The 20,833-nt window shown below is 40.2% G+C and overlaps 1 protein-coding gene across 6 annotated transcripts; it reads right to left on the bottom strand.

Annotated features, from left to right (window-relative positions):
- Positions 1 to 476: 476 nt before the first annotated feature.
- PLEKHS1 (pleckstrin homology domain containing S1) lies at positions 477 to 19,971 on the bottom strand. 6 transcript variants are annotated; one of them, XM_030453706.1, is made up of 16 exons: positions 19,892 to 19,909; positions 17,586 to 17,609; positions 17,474 to 17,533; positions 15,839 to 15,930; positions 15,627 to 15,733; positions 14,575 to 14,709; positions 13,283 to 13,358; positions 12,524 to 12,631; positions 11,802 to 11,897; positions 8,392 to 8,496; positions 7,389 to 7,504; positions 5,889 to 6,095; positions 5,562 to 5,663; positions 4,213 to 4,348; positions 3,324 to 3,416; positions 477 to 1,618 (listed from the first exon to the last, which is right to left on the bottom strand). In XM_030453706.1, the coding sequence occupies exons 3-15, from the start codon at positions 17,502 to 17,504 to the stop codon at positions 3,348 to 3,350; spliced, it is 1,380 nt and encodes a 459-aa protein (XP_030309566.1). In that variant the 5' UTR covers positions 17,505 to 17,533; positions 17,586 to 17,609; positions 19,892 to 19,909; the 3' UTR covers positions 477 to 1,618; positions 3,324 to 3,347. The 6 variants fall into 6 exon arrangements, with proteins under 6 accessions (XP_030309566.1, XP_030309568.1, XP_030309564.1 ...); XM_030453708.1 differs by having other exon boundaries at positions 15,627 to 15,758; positions 17,474 to 17,609; positions 19,892 to 19,971; XM_030453704.1 differs by having other exon boundaries at positions 17,474 to 17,609; positions 19,892 to 19,971.
- Positions 19,972 to 20,833: the final 862 nt, after the last annotated feature.

Below are 20,833 nucleotides of genomic sequence, written 5' to 3'. Positions count from 1 at the left end.
CAAAACTTGGCTGGACACCAGCTTGGGAAAGTTTTTGACACCCCAGAGCATGCTACAAAAAAGCAGGTACAACATCACCTGTTTCCTTAAGACTGTGGGTGGATACAACTCAAAACCCCAAACCAATTACCCCTCAGACAGAACAAGTTTAAAGACATTCTCTTTGGGTCTTCTAGAACTAAAAGTAAGCACTGGGTAATACCATGCACGTAGGCATCACCTTTTGTTGTTGCTTCTAGAAGCAGCCCAGAGATTTGGTGGAATTTGCTCCTTTGAAAAAAGTTAAAATTTTCAAATTGGGGAAAATATTACAGAATAAGGTTTCTCTTGTTTTTTTAAGGGTAGATTTTTTTGAAAGGGTTGTTTTCTGACCTAGCTGCAGGTTACTGGGAAATTGCAGGTATCGTTTGGAGGAAGAAGAGGGTCTTTGTCAGAAGAAAGTGAGACATTGACAAAATAAAATGTGTTGTGAAGTATTAACATTTATTTATTGTATGTGGGCAGACAGCTTCATATACCCTACCAGAATTTACTGTCCTGATGCCATTTCCATATTGCTTCTCTGTGTGATGAATCAGACAATATGTGACATTAATTACCTGCCTGTATCATTGTGCAATCTGACATAAAGATCAGTTATGGGCGAACACATTAGTAACTGTTTAATGAAACACAGGATTAATTTCCCAGTTTTATGAAACAATCTGGAATTATCCTGTGCATCCTATATCTACCTAAATCTTATTATTGTCCTAAAATAACATTTTACCATGGCTGAAAAATGCAGCATACTTTGCTCAACACCTACCAGGTTCCAAGGAGTGGTTCTCCCCACTCCACCATGTAAGGTTCACAGCTCCCTTGCTAGTTCACTTGTGGGAAATGTTTTTCTAGGGAGTTCCAGTAAATTTCTTCAGGGTTGTTCCACCTTCTTTGTTCACCCTTAACTGGAAGAATGAGTTCTTTGTCCCGCAGTTCAGTGACACATGACAACTTTCAGGAAATACGTGAAAAAATGGTGGAAGAATGCAGGATGTTTGATTAAAAAAAAAAAATAGGAAGAGAACATGCACCTTCAAGAATGAAAATTACTCTGCAGACAGCAGAAATCAAGCATTCTCTCAAACATGTCCACAGAAAATTAAAAAAAAAAAAAAATCAGGTTGATTTTCTAAAAATCAAAATCATCTAGGATAAATATTAGCAAAAAAGTTTCTAATTATATATAGAGAGGAGTCTTGGAATTCCCTTTTCTAAAGTTCAGGAGAAGATCTTAGGCAAATCTTGGGCAGGAAAGGTCGAGGGTGACATTGTTGGATGATGCTCTTGAACTAGACTGTGATTCAGGCCTCCAGGACTGTTCTAGTGGACTTACACAGTTACAGAGTGCTAAGGAGCTCTATCTGGTGACATCCATCCCATCCCTCAGAAACCCTTGAGGCAGAAATAGTTTGTTGTACTCAAAGAAGAAGCACAAAGCAAAGGAGTCCCATGGCAACTTTGGAGAAGAGATCCCAAGGAATGCATTTTCTTCCATTTTTATCCTCTCTCGTTCTAGAAATGGGGTTTCCCCTCTGTTTTTGTGCAGGATTCAGGACAAACAGGCTTTTCAACACCACTGAAACAGAAATATCAAAGATTCTTTCCCATTTTGAGAAATAAGGATGTCCCAAACACTCCTATCTTCAAAGCAGAGGAGACAGGCTGGGAATTCAGTCTGGAAATTAAACTTTTAAATAGGAGCCAAGTTGGAATAGATTGTATGAATGTTTGTGTTTGTTGTGAATTACTGATGATGTTTTAATCTTTGGCTAAGTAAAATTTTATAACAATTTTTTGAAAGTCCAGACTGGATTTTAAAAGGAGCACACAAAGCACATTTGTCAAATTTACTACTGTAGTAAGTCTCATCAACATTGATTTTAGTGAGTGTAGTTTCTTATTGTAGTGACTGAATTGGCCTAATCCAATTGGAAGCTGTACAGACACTTCCTTTGGTCCATATCCACCTTAATCAAAGCTTATATAAATCTCTTAATATCAATAATTCTATGCCTGATAAACCCAGTAGTTATGTTAGCTGTATGTGGCCAGATAAAATGGCCTTAACTCAAACCCGGTGGTTTAGTTTGCTGCCACATCATTGTATACAAATACAACCAGTTTTACAGCAGTGTAGGTATGCAAATCCATGGGCACACAAATGTGTTTATATAAAGGTGCACAAATCCATATAGAAAACAGGTGTATGTTCAGCACACACACCAGGTCACCCCATGTTTATGTAAGCAACAGAGATCACTGCAGTGCAGGATGAAGCTCCCTTTTGGCATCCAGTAAGGGCACCCCTGCAGGTAATTAAGCACCAAAATCTTTTGTTGTGACATCAGCTGAGAATCAGTCATGTTTCTAAAGTAGCAATGGAAGCAAGTCATATTCACAGATAAATATTTACAGGAAATGTCCTTGTTTGGGAAATGGATGAACATTTGCTCTGGAAAGGCTGTGGTAATGGTGATATCCCTGTGGACATACTTGGTGGCATCAAACCCCTTTCAGTGAACTCTACATCAGGCTGGGTGCACATCCCTTCATGTACATCCTTTTTCTTTCTGGTTTTCCCAGCTATCTTCCTACCTTCCCCAAACAGACATGTTTCCTCTCTCCCAAACCCAGTCATTCATTCTTCACTTGGGGCTTATTTTGGCTGCCAATGAAGCCAAAGGTGCTCCACATTCCTGTTCTCCAACCAGCTCTTTTTCCTGTCATCCCTCGAAAGTATTTTTGTGGCTGTGGGGCACGATGTGAAATGAGGCCCCACTGAACCACTACACAACACTTTATTTATCAGCTTTCCTTCCAACACTACAGCTCTCAGCTTGCCTTTGCCATTCTGTAGTTAAGAGGAAACAAAGGAAAACATGGCTTTTTTCCAAATGTGGTTTGTTTCCACAACTCTCACTGATTAGGAGTTCAGTTTAAATAAATTATAACTCAAGAGAAAGAGGTGAGCAGAGGTGTGAACCAGCACTTTCTGCTGAAGTACAAAGTACACACAATGAAAAGGTTTCATAAATGATTTGACCTTCTGTTTTTTTCATGCAAGTAAAGTGCATGCCAACATGGCACACAAGCCAAACACACACCATTCATGTCAACAAACCAAGTTATTGGGACATAACATGAAAATGAAATCCATGTTCTTTATTCTTTGTACTTCAGCAACACAAGATTTCTGGCAGCTATAAAGGATAAGGAATTCCTCTATACACTCTGTATCACATTCTTCTCCCTGATCTTTTCCCTTGAGCTTTGGCACTTACTTAGTCACCGAGGCATTTTTTTTTTCAGGAACACGAGCAGCCTTTAACATGGAAGGTATCTGAATGTGGAATCCTACATACAGTAAGTTTCACCTCAAAAAAGAAAGAGAGACATGTTTTTATAGCTTTTTATATCTGATCAACCTTTGTGCTACTACCTGATTTGTACTTTAAGTAGCAAAATAAAAACACTTAATTAATAGAGATGAGTTTTTTTCCTTTCTGCTCTTGGCTTTCTTTTCTTTAGATGGCAACAGCATCTGATGATCTCAACTTTCTCAGCAAAATTCATATAAGAATGTGTTCAGGTATGGGTGAGAGAACCTGGATACTGAAATATGAGTCTGTCTGAGAGACACGTATGTATCAACATGTATTTGATTACTGTGCTCTTAAGGCACCACTTAGAAATAGCCCACACTCTTCAAAAAAAGGTAGGATCCCACACAGAGATACATAGTGCTTGGTAACAGATAGGAGTTGGGACCTATTGGGTTGGGTGACCCTAGGGTTCTGCCCTCAGTACCCAAACCCACTATCAGCACTGGAGGCAACAGTTTGCCCAAAGTTTGCAATTCATGGGCCTTAGCCAAAACACATCAAGTAGCTCTAATTTACAGTTGCTCAGTAGTATCTCATAGGGTTGCTCAGACTCTTTGAGATCAAGTCCTCCAACACAGCAGTGCTGGCCTTACATTCCCCTAACATCTCAGGAACAAGAGATACTGCATCAGAATGATGCTGAGGAGTTTTTTGGTACTGAAATTATTCATGCCATAGTGAAGACAGAGTACACTGGTTTGAATGGAGCCACTAAAAATGCAAAAAAGCAATTTGATTTCTTATTTGGCTTGATTCCTTTGACTATCCTCAGGCCAGTCAAGCTCACCTCCTTTCTTGTGGACCTGCTGATGAAGAAGTAAGCTTCCTCCACACCCTGGGGTTGCAGATCATTCACAGCCACTATGTGGTCCCCGTGGTTAAACAAACATCCCAGTCGGTGAGGACCAGTCCACTGTGAGACACTGGAGTGTTTGGGGGACAGACAGCAAAGGAAACAGACAGGATATCCACTTACAGCAAACTGGCTGGCAATGGCTGAACAGGACTGCACTGATGGTGCTGTCCTCTGGAAGTGATACCCAGGCTGAATCAGGCTGTCAGCCTCTTGATCTGGTTCCAGTTGAAACCAGACTGCTTTGTACATCCCAATGGGTCCTCCTCAAAAGATACATTCCAATGGGTCCTCCTCAAAAGAGCACATGGCACTGACAGAGCAGGATGTTAACAAGTGAGAATGGTGCCAGCAAGGTCCCCAGTGAAATCTGGGGATTCCAGTCCAAAAGGAGCTGGCTGGACTTGCTATAGAGGCTTTAGCCTGAAGTTTGACTGAGGTCATGTTTAAGTCATCCCAAAAGAATGAAATTAGCACTTATTGTCATGTGTTTTATCTATAACATAACTGCCAGGATCAGAGATTCTTTGCTGGGAACCTATTCCAGTATCTCTTCCCTGCTGCTCTCTGATAGACTCTCCTTGACAAGCTGTTTAGGATTACCTGACCTGATAGTCAACCCCAGTACTCTGCTCCCTCCCAGAACAAGTCCCAAATTCTTTCAGTATGCATTTCCACTGAGAAAGCTTAGTAAATTTAGATATAGATATAATTTATTCAGATGGGGTACAGTTTCCAGTCCCTTTTGCAATGGTATTTTTCCTTCTGGCTGACTGTGGCTGAAACAAAGTGACTTCTGATCAGTGCACCTGAGGGGTGCTGGCATGAGAGCAGCAGCAGAAAGCAATCTCAGTGCTGTGGGGCAGTGAAAGATCAACAGGAAGCACAGGAGTGTGCATTTTTTTCTGCTTCATACTCTTCATGCCAGTCATTGAGAGTAAAGGTCTAGGGAGAGCACTAATTGCCCAGGTGACTGCTAAGAGGATGTCTGTGCTCTAGGAGACATACAGTGAGGGCACAGTCTGAGACATACCCATCAGTCTGGCTCAACAAATCAAAGGTAAAACTATCTAATTTCACACTAATATTAGAAGAATAGCTTCAGGAGTGGGACTTTGCTGATTATTACACAAAGCAGAAAGGAATCATGGAAGTACCAGGAGATGTTGACCTTGCCCTGTTCCAGCCTAGCTAAGCTGCACCTGGAGGAGTCCAGCTCTGCACTTCTGTACTTGTCACTCATTCCCACCTGACAGGCATTGTCACAAGAGTCCAGAACTTACCATATTTGTCCTGCTGCTTCAGTAAGTTTTAGGTAACTGTTAATATCAGCCAGGGGGATGAAAATATCCAATTTCTGCAGTTGGGTCTCATCTGTAACATGACTGTGAGAGAAAACAGCAGAGACCATAGAATCACAGAATATCTCAATTTGGAAGAGACCCATAAAGATCACTGAGTCCAGCTCCCTGCTCCTTGCAGAACTACCTAAATCTAAGCCATATGAGTATGAGCATTGCCCAGGTGGCCCTTGCCCTCTGTCAGGCACCTCAGCTGAAACCCATGAACCCTTCTGTCTTCCCTGCAATGAAAATGGAGAAGACACTTACTTGAGCAGTATAGACAACTGAACCACTGAAAGTGGTAATGAATTTTGCCTTCTTTGAAGAGTTAGCTGCTGGTTGGTGCTGTTTTCTGGGAATTTTAGGTCTCTGTTTGTGTCCAAGTCTCTTGGACATACACTGTCGTCCTGGGATATGGAAGGAGGTGGGAGCCCATCATGCCACTTGAGCTGGCAGAACTCATCCAGCAACCTACTGGAGAGGAATGGTGATTAAAAATGAGCTGGTTTGACCATTCCAAGGCACTCTTACTGTGTTTGAAGATGGATCAAATAGCCATCAGTGAAGCTAAGAAGTCCTTGTAGAATATCCAGTGGACAAAACTACAGCTAAGAAAAATAAACAGTCCTTCTAAAAATAAGCCACAAACCCCCAAATAAACCTTTTCAGTATTTCAAGACTACTAAACCTGAGAATATTCCAACTAACAATGTGCCTTCAAAAAGGAACTGAGTACAGACTGTTGGCCTTGACTGTACTGGCTTCAGCAGGGATGTAATGCTGTCTGCTGGGAAATACAATAACTCAGATGTGCTTGAAGGTGCTTTAGGTTTATTTAATGGGCCTTATAATACCTGGAGCCAACTCCCCTCCACGCCCCAAACAAGAATGGAATTAGCAGCAAAAGTTCCTGTTGTTGTATTTTAACTCAGGTGGCTTCAGCTTGTGAGGCTTTTATGTGAGGTTTCCCTCCAGACGCTCCCCAAACCACAAACAAGCTTGAATCAATCTGCTCGAATAAACTGGTCTGCGGGTCTGCATTTCCAGTTGCCTCCCAGTATGTGGCACAATACCTGATTGCCTGTAGGTGGCAGGCGGTAGCTAAGGTGAAGCTAGCACAGGAGGTGAGGTTTTTTTTTTCTCGGGGGCACTGTACACTTTATCTTCAGTGTGCTGTGCTACGTCGAGCAGGCTGGAAAGTTTCCTTAAGGTGCTACAACTGCGACATAAACTTCAAGTCTTTCTTTGTGACACTGTGCCTTCAAAGTACACAGCATCTTGTTCTTTGGATAGGAAAATGGAATAAAGATGACCTACTCAAGGTCACATAAATTCTTCCTGGAAAAGCTAAGACCTAATGCCCCATATCTACATTTCTCTTTTAACCACTAGATCATGCTGCCTGCTTTGGAGTGTACCTGTCTGAAAGGTTGCTGGAGTTTGGCTGCAGAATTTGAGTGAAGTGGTGGGCTCTTATGACATGAAAACCTAGAAAAAGTATGAGTCAACAACCAGTGCTGCATCCTGCAGTCAGTGCCTGTCTGAATGCAGGAGTCTGCAGTGTGAATTCAAATTTCACACTGATGAGTTTGAAAATCACTCAGGTATTCCCACACGCTCTGAACTTCCTGAACCAAGACTAAAGGAGGGCTCATTCAAACAAGATGCAGCCTCCAGATATTGTTAGGTACATATCACAGATGACAGCTCTGCCTGTACCACTATGCCACTTTTAATTTGCAAAACCTCAATGAAGCTGCTACTTACAGTGATTTCATTGACATATAAATGTTCTCCTTTGCTTGGTTTTCCTGCACTGGCTTCTCTAGCTCAGGGACATCAGACCCAGCTGTAGGGTCAGGCTTTGATATTTCAGTAGTGCACTGGTGGGAACACATAACAACACAAGACATTAACATCACTGCTCTGCCTACAGAAAAAAAAATAAAAAAAATCTTAATTTCCTTGTTTTGCACAGCACTCATGCTGCTTCAACACATTGGCTAATATAGCTTGGCTTTCCTCAAGTATGACAGTTTCCAGAAAACATGAGCTTGAAAGGTGTTTGAAACTTAAAAGTTAAAGCTATCTGGTATTACTGACACCTTCAGGCTAGGGCATAACCAGATATATTCTAAAGTACTACAAGGGAAAAAAAATTACATTTTGATTTAAGAAGGTTGAAAAAAAAGAAGTGTGTAATCACGGTGTGCTTAATTTAAAGTACTTAAAATTATATGTCAAAATAATCTACTAACTACAGGAGAAGCCTAGAGAAATTAGCCTCCCAAATTAGATGTCAAAATTTGTTTAAAATTACCAGTAGTATTCCTCCTGCTCCCATGTTTCTCAATGAAGTGCTTTTAAAGTACTGTTTCATTTTATACAGCTCACTGACGCCTCAACCCAGTTACATTTTAAAATAATGTACTGTTACATATTCTAAATGAAGTTTTCACTTTCAAAAAACCTCCTCTGTTATACAATCAGCAAAAGATATTTATAACACAACAGTCAGTTTGGGGTATTTTAAAAAAATCATCAGTGTTTTTGTCAAAATGACACTTTCTACCAGAAACACCCACTGAATAAGCCCAGTGTTTATTTTTTCTTGGTCAAATGAAAGCTGTGTTACCTAGTGCTTTATTTACATGTTTCTTTTGCAAGGTATTAGTGGCTTCTCATACCAGTTCCTCTTTGGTCCATGAAATGTCTCCTGTCTCCTTGGAGCTCTTAACAAAACAACAGAACTCACAATTGATAAACAAACCTTTGCTAAGATGTTGCTGGGAGTTTGGTAATAATCTTCTTTAGTGATGTCTTCATCTGTATCTGACAACTGCAGATTTTCCTCACTCTTTCCCAGATTTCTATCCTGTCAAAAGAATGGTTTTGTATTTAACAGATTCAGTTATAGAGATTGCTTAGCACCTGTTTTTCCACTTACATGGAGAAGAAATAGAATCAGCAAATACCCACAGAAGACACGCTTCTCCTTGAACTGAGATATTCTCAGATCCAGCCTGTTTTAGAAACAAGGTTACTGTATTTATGCTGCTTCTTGCCTTTTTGAGATCCACTGCACACAGACAAAATTCACCACTGCTCTGAGTATGTCTCAGGTGGATTTGCTGTGAGCAGAGAGTTGCAACTGATCATATGGTTACAACTTGTTGTGGTGTTTAAGAATCCAGTGGGTTTAAAACTTCATGTATTAATCTGCATGCAGTTAGGGTCACTTGTGCAGAAAAGACATTTTCATTCATTTCTGAAGTCCTTACAATAGGAAAAAAACCTGTAGGAAATCTACAATCAGGTCAGAATTCATTTGTCCTTTTTAAGCTCCTCTTAACTGCTATCAAGGAAGGAATGAACTGAGGATTTCTCCGACTAATGAGAAATTTATTATCTCATACATCTCAATGAACTAGAATCATACCCTAGAGGGCTGGAGATATGACATTAAATCCTTTGTGTCCTGAGTGATATTCTGCTTTCATTAATACCTGAAATACTAAGTTTGTAGCAATTTTGGTAAGAAATAAATCTCTCCACCAAATTCACCTAAGTCACAAAGATGATTTTTTTATTTTTATGACTCCTTGCTGATTTCACTATCACTAAAACTTTGGTAATTAGCATTTAGCTGTCTCCCAGTGCAATTCTCCATGCCATCTTTGTGATGCAACCATTTTTTAGCTCTGAACTTACAGCCTTGGTTTCCACAGTGATAATTTTAATACTTGTAAATATGCCACAGAATTTATTACTGTTTTAAAGGTAAGGCAAACTAAACTAATTACTCTTTGACATGTAAAGGGAAGAAACTGTCACTGAGTAGAAATTCAAGACAATTAATGTATTTTTGTTCCTTTTTGGTTTGTATAAATGATGCAAAAAGCAACTCATACAGGAGGAGTCAGAACAAACCAGTAAATGGTCTTTCAAGATTTGCATAAAAAAACCCTAGCAAGAACAAGACTGCCACGATCTAAAGTAATGAGTGAGTTTCCTAGTGGCTTCTTAGGTCTTTGAATTAATCCAACAAGCAAACATTTACGAATGGGGAAGAGGAAATTATTTATGAAGTCCTGAAAACTTTCAGCTCCTGGGAAACCTGAGAGAACAGGAAGCATTCATCAGCTTCCCAGGCTGAGCCTTCAGCCACTGACAATGTCCACTTTTTACCAGATATATAGTGTTTCTCCTTGGCATCATCACAGATTAAAGGGACAATGGAAAGGTGAATGTTAATCTGCAGCAGCAGTTTACATTGGCACTATCACAAGATGGCAATGACACTTGGACAACGACTGAGCAATTGTTAGTTACAGGCTTCTTTAGGGAATTTGTGTTGCCCTTGGACAGAGGAATTTCTCTTGCAAAAAATCAGGTGTGTCTAAGATCCTGACAAGGATGCCTTAGGGGTGTGCAACGCAGTAATTCACAGTTCAAGGTCAGGGCTCCTTATTTTGATGTATTTCAGGTACTGAAAGCTGTATATCAAAGAGCTGATACTGAACTGCTGAGTCAGATGTGGACTGGTAGCTCCAAAATGTGGGCTGAAAGACTGAGAGCCAGGTCCCCAGACCCCTTGAGGGTCCCTACCTGCATGGCTGGACCCAGCTGACATCAAGGGGCCTCTTTGGATAAGTAATGGAAACTGACCAAAGAGTTTTCAAGATCTGGGTCTTGATGAGGGAACTACCAATAAAAAGCAAACCAATTCAGACATTAGAAATGTGGAGTCATACTTCTAAATGGAAGTAAATACAAGGAATAATCTGGAAGTCAGCTGTCTAGATATCACTGAGCAGAGAGTAGGTGCAGAGATATTAGCAGATGCTGAACTTATGAATCAAGTGAAATATTTTTACCTAATAAACAAGTACTTTTGTTGCTTGTTAGCTGTATGGCAAGGTTATTTATTTTCACACATGCTGAAACATAAATATGCTACTCCCTCTGCTTCAGGCTAAAAAGGTAAAATCTAAATTCCTTCTCTTTTAACCCTCGTGGTCAGCCTGTCTGAGTCTGGACAGCTGCATAGGATATACTGTTCTCTGAGGCATCATAAGTATGAGGAGAATTAATAAATGAGACAAGGCATGGGTAAGAGAGAGACAGAGTGAAAGCCTTGGCATGCAGCCAGAGCAGAAGGAGTTAAAATCAGACTAAGGGTTAACTCAATGCATTTAAGAGCTCAGACTCACAACTGAATTACTGCAGCTTAATCAAGGACTGTGCATCAGCTGAGCTGACCCATGGCATTGCAATGCAATTTCAACTCTTTTCACTTCTTTCCACTAAATTTAGCTGTATTATCTCATACTTGCTGCCAGCCTATATACATAGATGGTGACTACAGCATGTGGTTAACACCTTGCTAGCTATGATAGCAGAACATTCTTTTTCCTGTATCTCAGCCACTCCAGATCATGGTCCAATGCATAAGCTGCCAATAAGATGAATTTAAACTGAACTTCCAACCTGCATAGTGGTGTGATGGAGCCTTGGTTGTGTCTTCTGTTCTGTTGAATCTGCTGCAAAGGCAGTAATCCAGGGCAGACAACAGGTGAAAAAGGTTTAAAACTGCTGCAGGTGTTTGCACAGGGAACACAGGTCAGGAGGTTTAGCCAATAATACATGATAACATTTGTCACTGTATATTTTTAAGTCATTCCTGCCAGACACATAAGCTAAATTTCTCAAAGTAATCTTTACACTGACTGAATGCCAGTCCTGAAGTGTGTCTCAACTTAGCATCCCTTGTTCTGTAGTTCATTTACGTTGATTCAATTGCTAAGGAGAGAGGCTGCAGAAAGAAGCCATTTAGGAAGACTGGCACTGAGAAATGTGATGGGACAAATAAGTCCCCAAGCAGTGCCAGATCAGGGCTTTTGGGACTGGGTTTGAGAGAGCCACCAAAATTTGCAATTGCTGCAAAGAAACTCTGAGATCTGCCTACAAGAAGCAAGGTAAACTGAGGGCATTGCAAGCAAATTATTAGAACCCTGTTTTCAGTGCTAAACTAATATTTAGGAAACTTTCCTCATGAAAACCAACTCAGTGTGCTAGGAAAGCTGATGGATAGTTGCAAATGTTCAGGTGAGAGAAGAGCCAGTAGTCACTTATGCAGACTAAACAAGTAAAGAACTGTTTGATTTTTTTCCCACTCACCAGGCTTGGAAAAACTCCTTTTGTTGGGTCACAGTGAGCAGCATGAAGCCCAGGATCTGAATTAGGCCTGTTCTTGTCTTCTGAGGAACTGTTCTCCTGTACACAAAGACAAAAAAGTTGACTCCTCCTAAAAATACTCCGGAGGTGCTTCAGCTGCATCCAGCTTCCTCTATCTACCTCAGACTACAGAAAACCAGAGAACAGGGATTGCAATTGCTTAGCACCAGGATTTTTTTTTCAGTTCTCTTTAAATATTGAGGGGAAAAAACAGGAAGGCACAGAGGAACTGGACCTGAATTCCCCTCTTTACTGCCTGAAGAGAGAGACACAAAAACCCTACAATCACAAAACAGGAGTAGCAGCTGCCAAAACAATCATCACATGGCTTTGCCAAAGAATGTCAAAGCACATCTTCAAGGGCTTTCTTCATACTCACTAATCTTTGCCAGTCAGTTGAGACAGACAATGAATATCATTTTTCATTGCCATCAACACCTGCCTTTACTTACATGCAGCCTTTCCCCAGAGGTCTTTCCTTCATTGTAACTCTGATTTTATCATCCAGGTTCTACTGAGGAACCCCACCAGGGAGCAGAACAGACCACCAGGACAGAGCACAAGCTCTGAAGAACTTTTGATGGAAAAAAAATCAACTGTACAAATGAAATGTAACAGTCACACTGAGGAGCAAACTCCTCATAAAGGATGGATAAACTGTTTACCTTCTGGTAGAATTGCCTTTCTGGGAAACTCATTGTATCTGTAGGATTCCTAAATAGTGGCAAAGATGAGGGTCGGCTTCTGATTTCTGGACCGGGAAAATCTGGGTTCTAGAAACAAGATAACAGCAGTGTAAGGAGGCAGGCACACGATGGGCAAGGGCTACAATGGACCAATGCAACCCACTAGTCCAAATTATACTTCTGATGGCTCAGAGAGGTCGTCTAAATGGCATGTCTCAAGCAGACATAAGTTTGCCCTGCTTGCACTTGGAGCTGCCTGGGAGCTGCAGGGATGCAAGGAGTTTCTGACCCAGTAGGTCTGTGACCTGACAAGGTGCAGAGACCTGGGCCTGAGCTGGAACTAACAGGGCTTTCAGCTGGTTCATAATATTGACAGACTAGATGTGGGCTGGTTTGTAAAACAGTCTGTAAATATAACTAAAAAGCACTCAGTAAGGATTACCCGTAAGTTTTCATTCTGACCTATCAAAGGTCCAATTCATTGCAACATCAGGGCAATCATTTCATTTCCTCATGGCTTAATTCTTCACTGTAAAAACAATCCCAGGGCAGACAGATGGTGCAATGCCTGCTTAATGCATAAAGCCAGGATAGAGGATTTATATGGGAAATGAATTTCTGATTAAGCAAGGCAAAAGACAGCTTGCAAGGCCAAAAATCAGGAAAATTATTTTGCTCAGGTTTCTAATGAAATAACAAACTTCTTTCTTTTTAAAATCAAGTGCAGTAATGTGTCACCTGAGGGCAGCATCCACCTCTTTTGGCATCCCTGCAGATAGAAGATATCATAGTGACCCAGTCCTCTGTTTCCTGCCTGTTGGGTTGGAACAGAAATGAAAACCTATTTGCAGGTAAAACACAAAAAACCCTCATCTGTTTACACACTTCTTCACAGGGGGCACAAAACCTTCCCGAAATCTGCACCATCTTTTCAGGAGAGAGTGCTCAGGTGGCTGTAGCAAGATGTTAAAGTTTGTTCTCAGAGAGGTGCAGCCCAGAAAGGGTAGAGGGATGGAGAGGTGGGATGGTCCTTTCTGCTTCTTGTTCTGTGTTCAATGCTGCTCTGCCCCAGTCCTGTCAGAAAGGCAGCTAACAAGGCAGGAGAAAGCTTTTGGGTGAGCAGGAGAAGAAACATGCCATGAAAGGACCCCTGGAGCCCTCTTCCATGCTTGTGGTGGATTTAGTTAGATGAAGCCTGGAAGGCTTCCAGTGAATGTGGGCTGTGAGAGCAGTGCCCTGGGGGAAGACACGCTCAAGTAACACCCAGGTATGTGTTTTTCTGCTGCTCTTATCAGCATTGCACACATCAGCTGCTCTTCTGCAAAAAGGCAGGAAAATCCCAGACAGGCTTGAGGCTGGGAAACAGAAGAGGAGAAGCTGGGAAGCAGAGGAACACGGTGTCAGATGTTCTCCCTCACTGAAGCTTTGGGTGATCACTGCAGCAGCAGTTTCTGCCCTTGCTGAGGACTGGATTGCAGGCAGGGAGAGCAGGGAACACACCACACCAAAGGCCCCACTCATCCCTTTTGGGATCTGTTTTCCCTCAGGGGAATTGCCTCCTTCACTCTGCTTCCCTTGATTAACAACCTATTCTACTGGGCAAGACTATTTCCTATGATTAATCCATAGGGATCCAGAAGCCTTCCTAACTTCCAGGAATTGTTGGGTGAGAAGACAAAGCTTTCTGCTCTCCCTTGGCCCTTAACTGGTACCGCCTGACATGGAACCACCATGCTGAGGTTCTGCTGCTGCCATCCCTGCTCCCTGCCCTGTGCTCCCACTACTTTCACAGGTTGGATGCTGTAACAGTGTAGCTGCAGGGAAGGATAGCAAACCCCTCAGAAAAAGCAAAAAACAATCCAGGAAAAAACAACATAGGAAAAAAATTTTCCATGGGATCAACCAGCTGAGATGCAGGAAGTGATGAGAGCTGCTATGAAGGAGGAGGACTTTGCCTTGGGGCAGATGCTTAGTGTTACATTCACAGAACTGTGAAGTCCTATTGCATTTGCACATCTGTCCATGCCTACCTGCTGCTAGCAATAAGGTAGTAACATCTGTTTCCAGTACTGATGGACATCACCTGCTCAGGAAGGCATTTAAACATCTTCCTCACCATTTCCATCATTTCAGACTTGCTTATGCCAACTTGGATATTTATGATTCTGTTAAGATAACCATATGAAACATCCTGAATAACTATACATACATAAATAAAAACATATAAACATATACAGGTGTGCATATGCACATGTGTTACTCTAAGCACATCATAAAATGACAAGATCTCCATGGGAAAAAGTAAACATTTTTCTAAAAAAAAAATTCTCAAGAAAATAAGGTGATGCATATAAAAGAGAGGGTCTTTCAATGGAGAAAATTTTCAAGCAAAAAAATAATATCAACTTTTGGAAAGACTTGTGCTCAGATTTTGGATCCTCATTTCTGAAAAAGGGGGCTGTTGGTCTAACAAAGAATATATATATATATATATATATATATATATATATATATAAAAGATAGTAAGAAAAATTCCCAGGATATGTTTTTTAACCACTACAGAACAACACATTTGATTTGAAACCAATTGTATATTAACATTGTTTTAATGGAGGAGAAGAGGAACAAACAAGTACTCTTAATAGACAAGTACTACTTCCACTAACTTCCAAGAAGTTAAGTTAGTAAAAGTAATAAAAACAATAATGTTGGTAATGATGTGATGACACCACTGAGCACACTGGATGTTTTCAAAAGCATCACAATGTAAACACTTTCAGTGGAAGAAGAACAACAGCAATGTAAATCCAGTGACATCTATGCCTAACAGTTCCATGAATCTGAAGTATTAAGCTCCAGGTCTGACTGGTAAGCTCTTAAAAATTTCCTTTACATTTACTGTTTCCATTTTATATATCTCATACCATCTGTGACACGAGAAAAGATACTAATAAAAATAACTTATCCTTGACTTCAGTGGGATTTGGAGAAAGAATCTCAGACAAGTCTGTATAATCAGTGGCCATTTATGAGCATTGATACATGATTTAAAATAAAAAAGTGATGGGTTTGAGTTACATACTGATCAACATCTATGGAGCCTTTTATATTCTGGCCTTTTAGATACTTCAGGATGTAACTGCCCTTGCTGGATTTGGACAGGATGAAAAAACGCCTTTTCCAGGAATTCTGCCAAAGAGAAAGTGATTTGTCTCTGATTAAAATTCAGGATAGCAGAAATAACAGATGCTTGCTGAGGGATTGCTGGAATGGGACTGATCTATGTTACTATACCTGGGAGTTGAAAAGTTGAAGGGGTGGTGATTTGATGAGGAATCCATTCTTGCAGACTCCACCTTCAGGCCAAAAGGAATTTTGAGCTGTCACTATCAAAGAGAAATGAATAGCACCATCACCCAATTTGTTGCCAATTAACCTCTTTCAAAGCCCTCCTCCAGCTGGAATTGGTTGCTCAGCAATGGCTCCTGTGCTTAGATGGCCATGAACAACATTACAAGTAGAGAAGACAAAAAGATAAATAGAGGCTACAAAATCCAGTGTTAGGCCCTTGGACAACCAACCCAAGCTGTGAAGAAGCAACAATGACCACGTAGGGGGCTCTGAAGAGATAATGAATCTCTACCCTAGTTAACTGGGTTTATTTCACTTCACAGCTAGTGATCTGGAAGACAGTAAACAGTCCCTTAATGAAATTTATAGATGGCATTCGATTTGGATAGGCTGCAAACAGAGTTATTACACTATTACCATATTACAGTGTTCCAGTACTTAAAGGTGGCTACAAAGAAGATGGAGCCTCCCTGTTTACAAGAAGTGACATGGACAAGGGGCAGTGGGCACAAGTTGCTCCTGGGGACATTCCACTTGAAGACAAGAGGAAAATTTTTTCATTGTGAGGTCAGTCATCCATTGGAATGGTCTCCCAGGGGAAATGGTAGATTCCTCCACTTTGGAAAGTTTTAATTCTGAGCTTGACAGGGTACTGGGGCATTTCATATAAATAATAACATTAGAAGGGTTGAACCAGATGATCCTTGAGAATTTGACATTTTATGGTTCTAAGGATAGACCAGCTTACATTGGGAATCATGATGTGACAACAAGAAAAAGAATTACAAGCAAAATATGAGCTAAAACCCTGGGGGGAAAGAAATGCCTGAATCGAGTTGTTCATGGCTCTGCATTCTCTGTGGCCAGCTGCAGTTTAAAACTCACATCTTCTAATCACTGGTGAATTTCTGATCAAAATCTTTTTCTTTCTTTCTTCTTCTTATTATTTTTTCATGCATTTTTAACCCAGTGAAAGGAGTGGCAATCTCACTCCAGTTTTTAATTTATAAACTGTGTAGGGGCAATTAGGATTTTTTTTAAGAATCCAGTGACTGAAAGGAGCACAATCAACTTCATTTTGTCCCCCAGTAAGGGACAGTAGTGAATATACAGAAGTTCTGCGAAATACAACATGACCAAACTTTGTGGTGATGCAAGAAACTCTTGGTTCTGAAATCCCCTTTACCATTGAAGTGCATGAGGCTTCATCATCACTGCCTTGGAAATACTGACTGCATCTTCAGTCCCCACCTGACTTTTAAGAAATTTACAGTTTTTTACAGATTTCAGTCCAACCTGTGGGTCAGGGAGAAGCAAAATTCTGCTGTAAAGAGAAATGCTGCACTTTGGGTAGACTTTTTATGGAAGGCAGCAGAAGGGCAGGATTAACACACACAAAGCCAAATGAGGTCTTGAAATTTTCAGTATGCTCCTTTCCCCTGGTTTTCCATTGCTTTTTTTGCTACAAAATCTGTGGCAGGTGTAGGGCAAAGAAAATTATCAATATATGAGACTAAAATGGATTGAAACCTGATTCGATCTTACCACTGATAAATCTTAGTAAATGAAATTTTGTACCTGCAGAATTTCTTTCACTCCCAGAAGCCATCCTGGTTGTTTCTTCCACTCACATAGGAAGCAGAGCAAAAACCTTGAAGCTAATTCCTTTTGCTCTGCTTCCTGCTGAGGAACACTTCACTGCATGTACAGCTGCCTGAGAAAATAACAAATATTTCACAAGTGTTTAGTTTCACAGTGGTGATTAAACTATGTGAAATAATTTATAGCTACTTTAAAAGAAACTCTATAAATAATTATAATTTTTAATTTAACCACACTATTATACATAATATTTCACATTATAAAGGAAAGTATACCTTATATGCTATAACATTATATTTTATTCTAATAAAATTAGAATATGAATGATAAAATTTAGAAATTTGTACACATCAAAGAGATAATTTACTTAGGAAGTAGTGAGACCTGGAAAGAGAATTTGATTTGCCCTTTCCTTTACATTAGACACAACACCTGTAACCTAGAAATATTGCATCCCATATGTTTCCAACCCTGCAGCAGCAGTGTGATCAGTCCTGTATAAAACAGGCATAGTTTGGCCTAAAGATAATTAGGAAATTTAGTCATAACACTATGGTAATTGTAATAATTTGCAACTCTGTAGCAATTTTATTGCAGTGCTCTCAGGGCAATTCATAAACAGTGATAAAACAGACTTCACAGCTTTCTAAGAGGAGCAGTAAACAGAGAGTATCTCTTTTTATTTATGTCAACTTGTTTTTGCAACATCTCCTTCAATACTACCAGGGAAATGGGAATTTCATCTTGAATAAGCTGTTCCTTGGCACAGCCAGGCTGTGATGGAAACAGAGGCTGCAGGGAGGCAGAATCACTGAGGTTTTGTCATGGATGTCTCCAAAGTTTTGTTAAAGATCCCTTCCCCAAATCATGCAGACAGTGAGCTGTGGACTTGGGAAGTGCAGGAACAAAGAGATGGAGCACTGAGAAGGTGATAGGTGGGGTTGGCTACTGGGATTCCACTGCTTTTTTTGAGGTTATTCACTTTTTGGTGGTTTCCTTCAAGAAGAACACAGAGTGGCAGGATAAGAGAACCAGATCCCCAGTGGATCTGCACTCCTGCCAATCGGTTGCAGGGACAGCAACCACTACACATTGCACACTGGGCAGGTTTTCTATTATCTCACAAATCCTTTCTTTAAAATCAGATCTAGTTTTTCTCATTTACTTGTATTTTCAATTTTACATACCAGGTCTGCTTGTAGCATCATTTAGGAAACTTTGTTTCAACTTTGCCTTACCCCAAAGCTCTAATTCCTGGCAAAATGAAAATTTTTCCTCTTGGTAACTTGAAGTTGCCTCTCAGCTATAAGGAGGTTACAGTCCCCAGCATGTGTGCCTCTGAAGCTGGAAAAACTCTTCTGGGGAAATCTGAAGGATTGCAAATATTGTTCTTGAGTTACTTGCTGAGCTGCCTGAGAGGTATAAAGGGTTTCCTTCGTTTCTGCTTTATCAGTGATTTACACGACGGTGCCAGAATATGGTGTGCTTAAGCGTGGTGGTCAGAAGGGGTTGGTTATTTTTTTATGGCCTCACTCACCTGACATGGGGTGAGTTACAAACAAAAATTTACTTCTGATATTCAGCTGCAGCTATGGATTTCCACACCTCCTATTCCAGGCAGTACCAGTACCAGGCTGTAAATGAGACTGACCCACCAACAGCTGAAGAAATCTGCAGAGCTTTCTTGCCTATAATTTTTTGTTTTGTTTTGTTAAGGAAAACTTGGCAATTTTGCCTATTGTTGAGAAAGTTTTGTTGTACAAATGAAGTGACAAACTCTTCTAAAATTTACCTCTATGGTTTTCAACTATTGCCTACCAAAAAAAAAAAAAAAAAAGACAAAAAGGCAATTTCCAAAGCTATAAATGAGTGAGCCCACAATCAAATAGTTAATGTCAATAGTATTAGCACATGCCCAGGGTTGCAATGAAAGGCAATGTAATGTTCTTTTCAATGTGACTGAAACTGGCAAACAATGTACCTCCTGCCAAACAATGTTACAAGAGTCTCTGACAGGGTAAGAATCTCTTCCAGATTTCATTAAAAGTCATGATTTGCAGGTGGCAAGACAAAAACCTGTGAGATCTCACTGCATTTTGGGAAAAAAGTTTTTAATTGTTGTATTTGATTGTTTTTTTTTTCTTCAGTGGAAAACAACATTTTAAACAGGTTATGTCTAATTCAGAATAGACAATGCCATTATAATACCTTCTCAGATTTTTCTGTGCCTGACATTAAGAGATTTATTTGCTTGCAACCTTCTGAAGTGCAATGAGGCATTTCAGTCAAAATGGAAAAGAAATGCTACAAAATATTAAGATGTGGCCTATTACAAAGCTTCAAAACCACAATAGCAAGATAAGGATAAGGAAAAGAAATTGTGTTAATACTTACAGGCAAAATGTCCTTGTGGCTTAGGTGTTAGAGAAATGCACTTAAGTGTTTCCAGATGCCCTGGGTTGCTTTTTGCAGCAGAAGAGGATGTGTGCATGCAGTGCACTGTGACTGCCTTCTTATAGTCCTTGTCTAAACACAAACACTCTGAAATATGAACCACAAGGAAATTCCTGTTTCTGCCATGGAAAGCAAACTAAAGATTCTTCTGAAAGGGGAAATCCACAAGGTTATTATTCAATTAAAAAATATGTACATTTGAAACAGGGATAAATGTCTCCCATGCAAAAAAAAAAAAAAACAACAAAAAAACCCAGAGACATTTGTTTTCCTTGTGTCAGCTTTATCAACAGTCCCTTTAATTCCCTTGTAATCATAGGGTCAGTGCCTATCTTGCTTATGGGTGATTTCTTTTTATTCTTTCAAGAAACATCCAGTATCGGCAATGATAATGTTTTTACACACTAAACCCAACAGTTATTCCTATAGTTGGCAAGGTACTTGCATTTAGAGGGAAAATAGATATAAATTTGAACAGGAAATAGGCTAAAATGCCCCATAGCTTGTAAGTCACTATTCAGCCACCTGGCCTTGCTCAAATAAAATTCAGGCTTCCTTAGTCTGGATGGGTTCTTTCAGGTTCTTTTAGGTTCTTGGGCTGGCAGAGCCCTCAGTGTGCAAACATCACCAGTCAGATGTGATGTCTGCTGGTGGGATATTTGGTTCTTAAATTATAATAATGCTTTTTGAGCATGATTTAAAGTAATATTCCACCTAGCAGAGGTGCTGGTCCTGACACAGGGATTGTGTTTCATTTTCTCTCTGTTACTCTTAAGTTATCTTTCCAAGTTGCATTCCTCTCTAGCAATGTCTTCAGGTATTTTATTCTGATCTTTCTGTATTTCATATACTAAAACAACCTCAAGGATTCAGCCTTAACTT

Source organism: Calypte anna, chromosome 6, assembly GCF_003957555.1.
Source record: "Calypte anna isolate BGI_N300 chromosome 6, bCalAnn1_v1.p, whole genome shotgun sequence".
Classification (NCBI taxonomy): Eukaryota; Metazoa; Chordata; class Aves; order Apodiformes; family Trochilidae; genus Calypte; species Calypte anna.
The sequence above is the reverse complement of the archived record's forward strand: the minus strand, read 5'-3'. Positions and strand labels throughout refer to the sequence as shown.

Excerpts from the sequence above, each read along its gene's own strand:
- PLEKHS1 (XM_030453704.1), bottom strand. The coding sequence starts at position 17,504 with ATGGCTTCTGGGAGTGAAAGAAATTCTGCAG. Across the intron at positions 15,734-15,838 it reads TTCAACTTTTCAACTCCCAG|AATTCCTGGAAAAGGCGTTT; the intron begins GTATAGTAACAT and ends TCTCTTTGGCAG. Across the intron at positions 5,664-5,888 it reads CAGTTGTCTATACTGCTCAA|TCATGTTACAGATGAGACCC; the intron begins GTAAGTGTCTTC and ends TTTCTCTCACAG.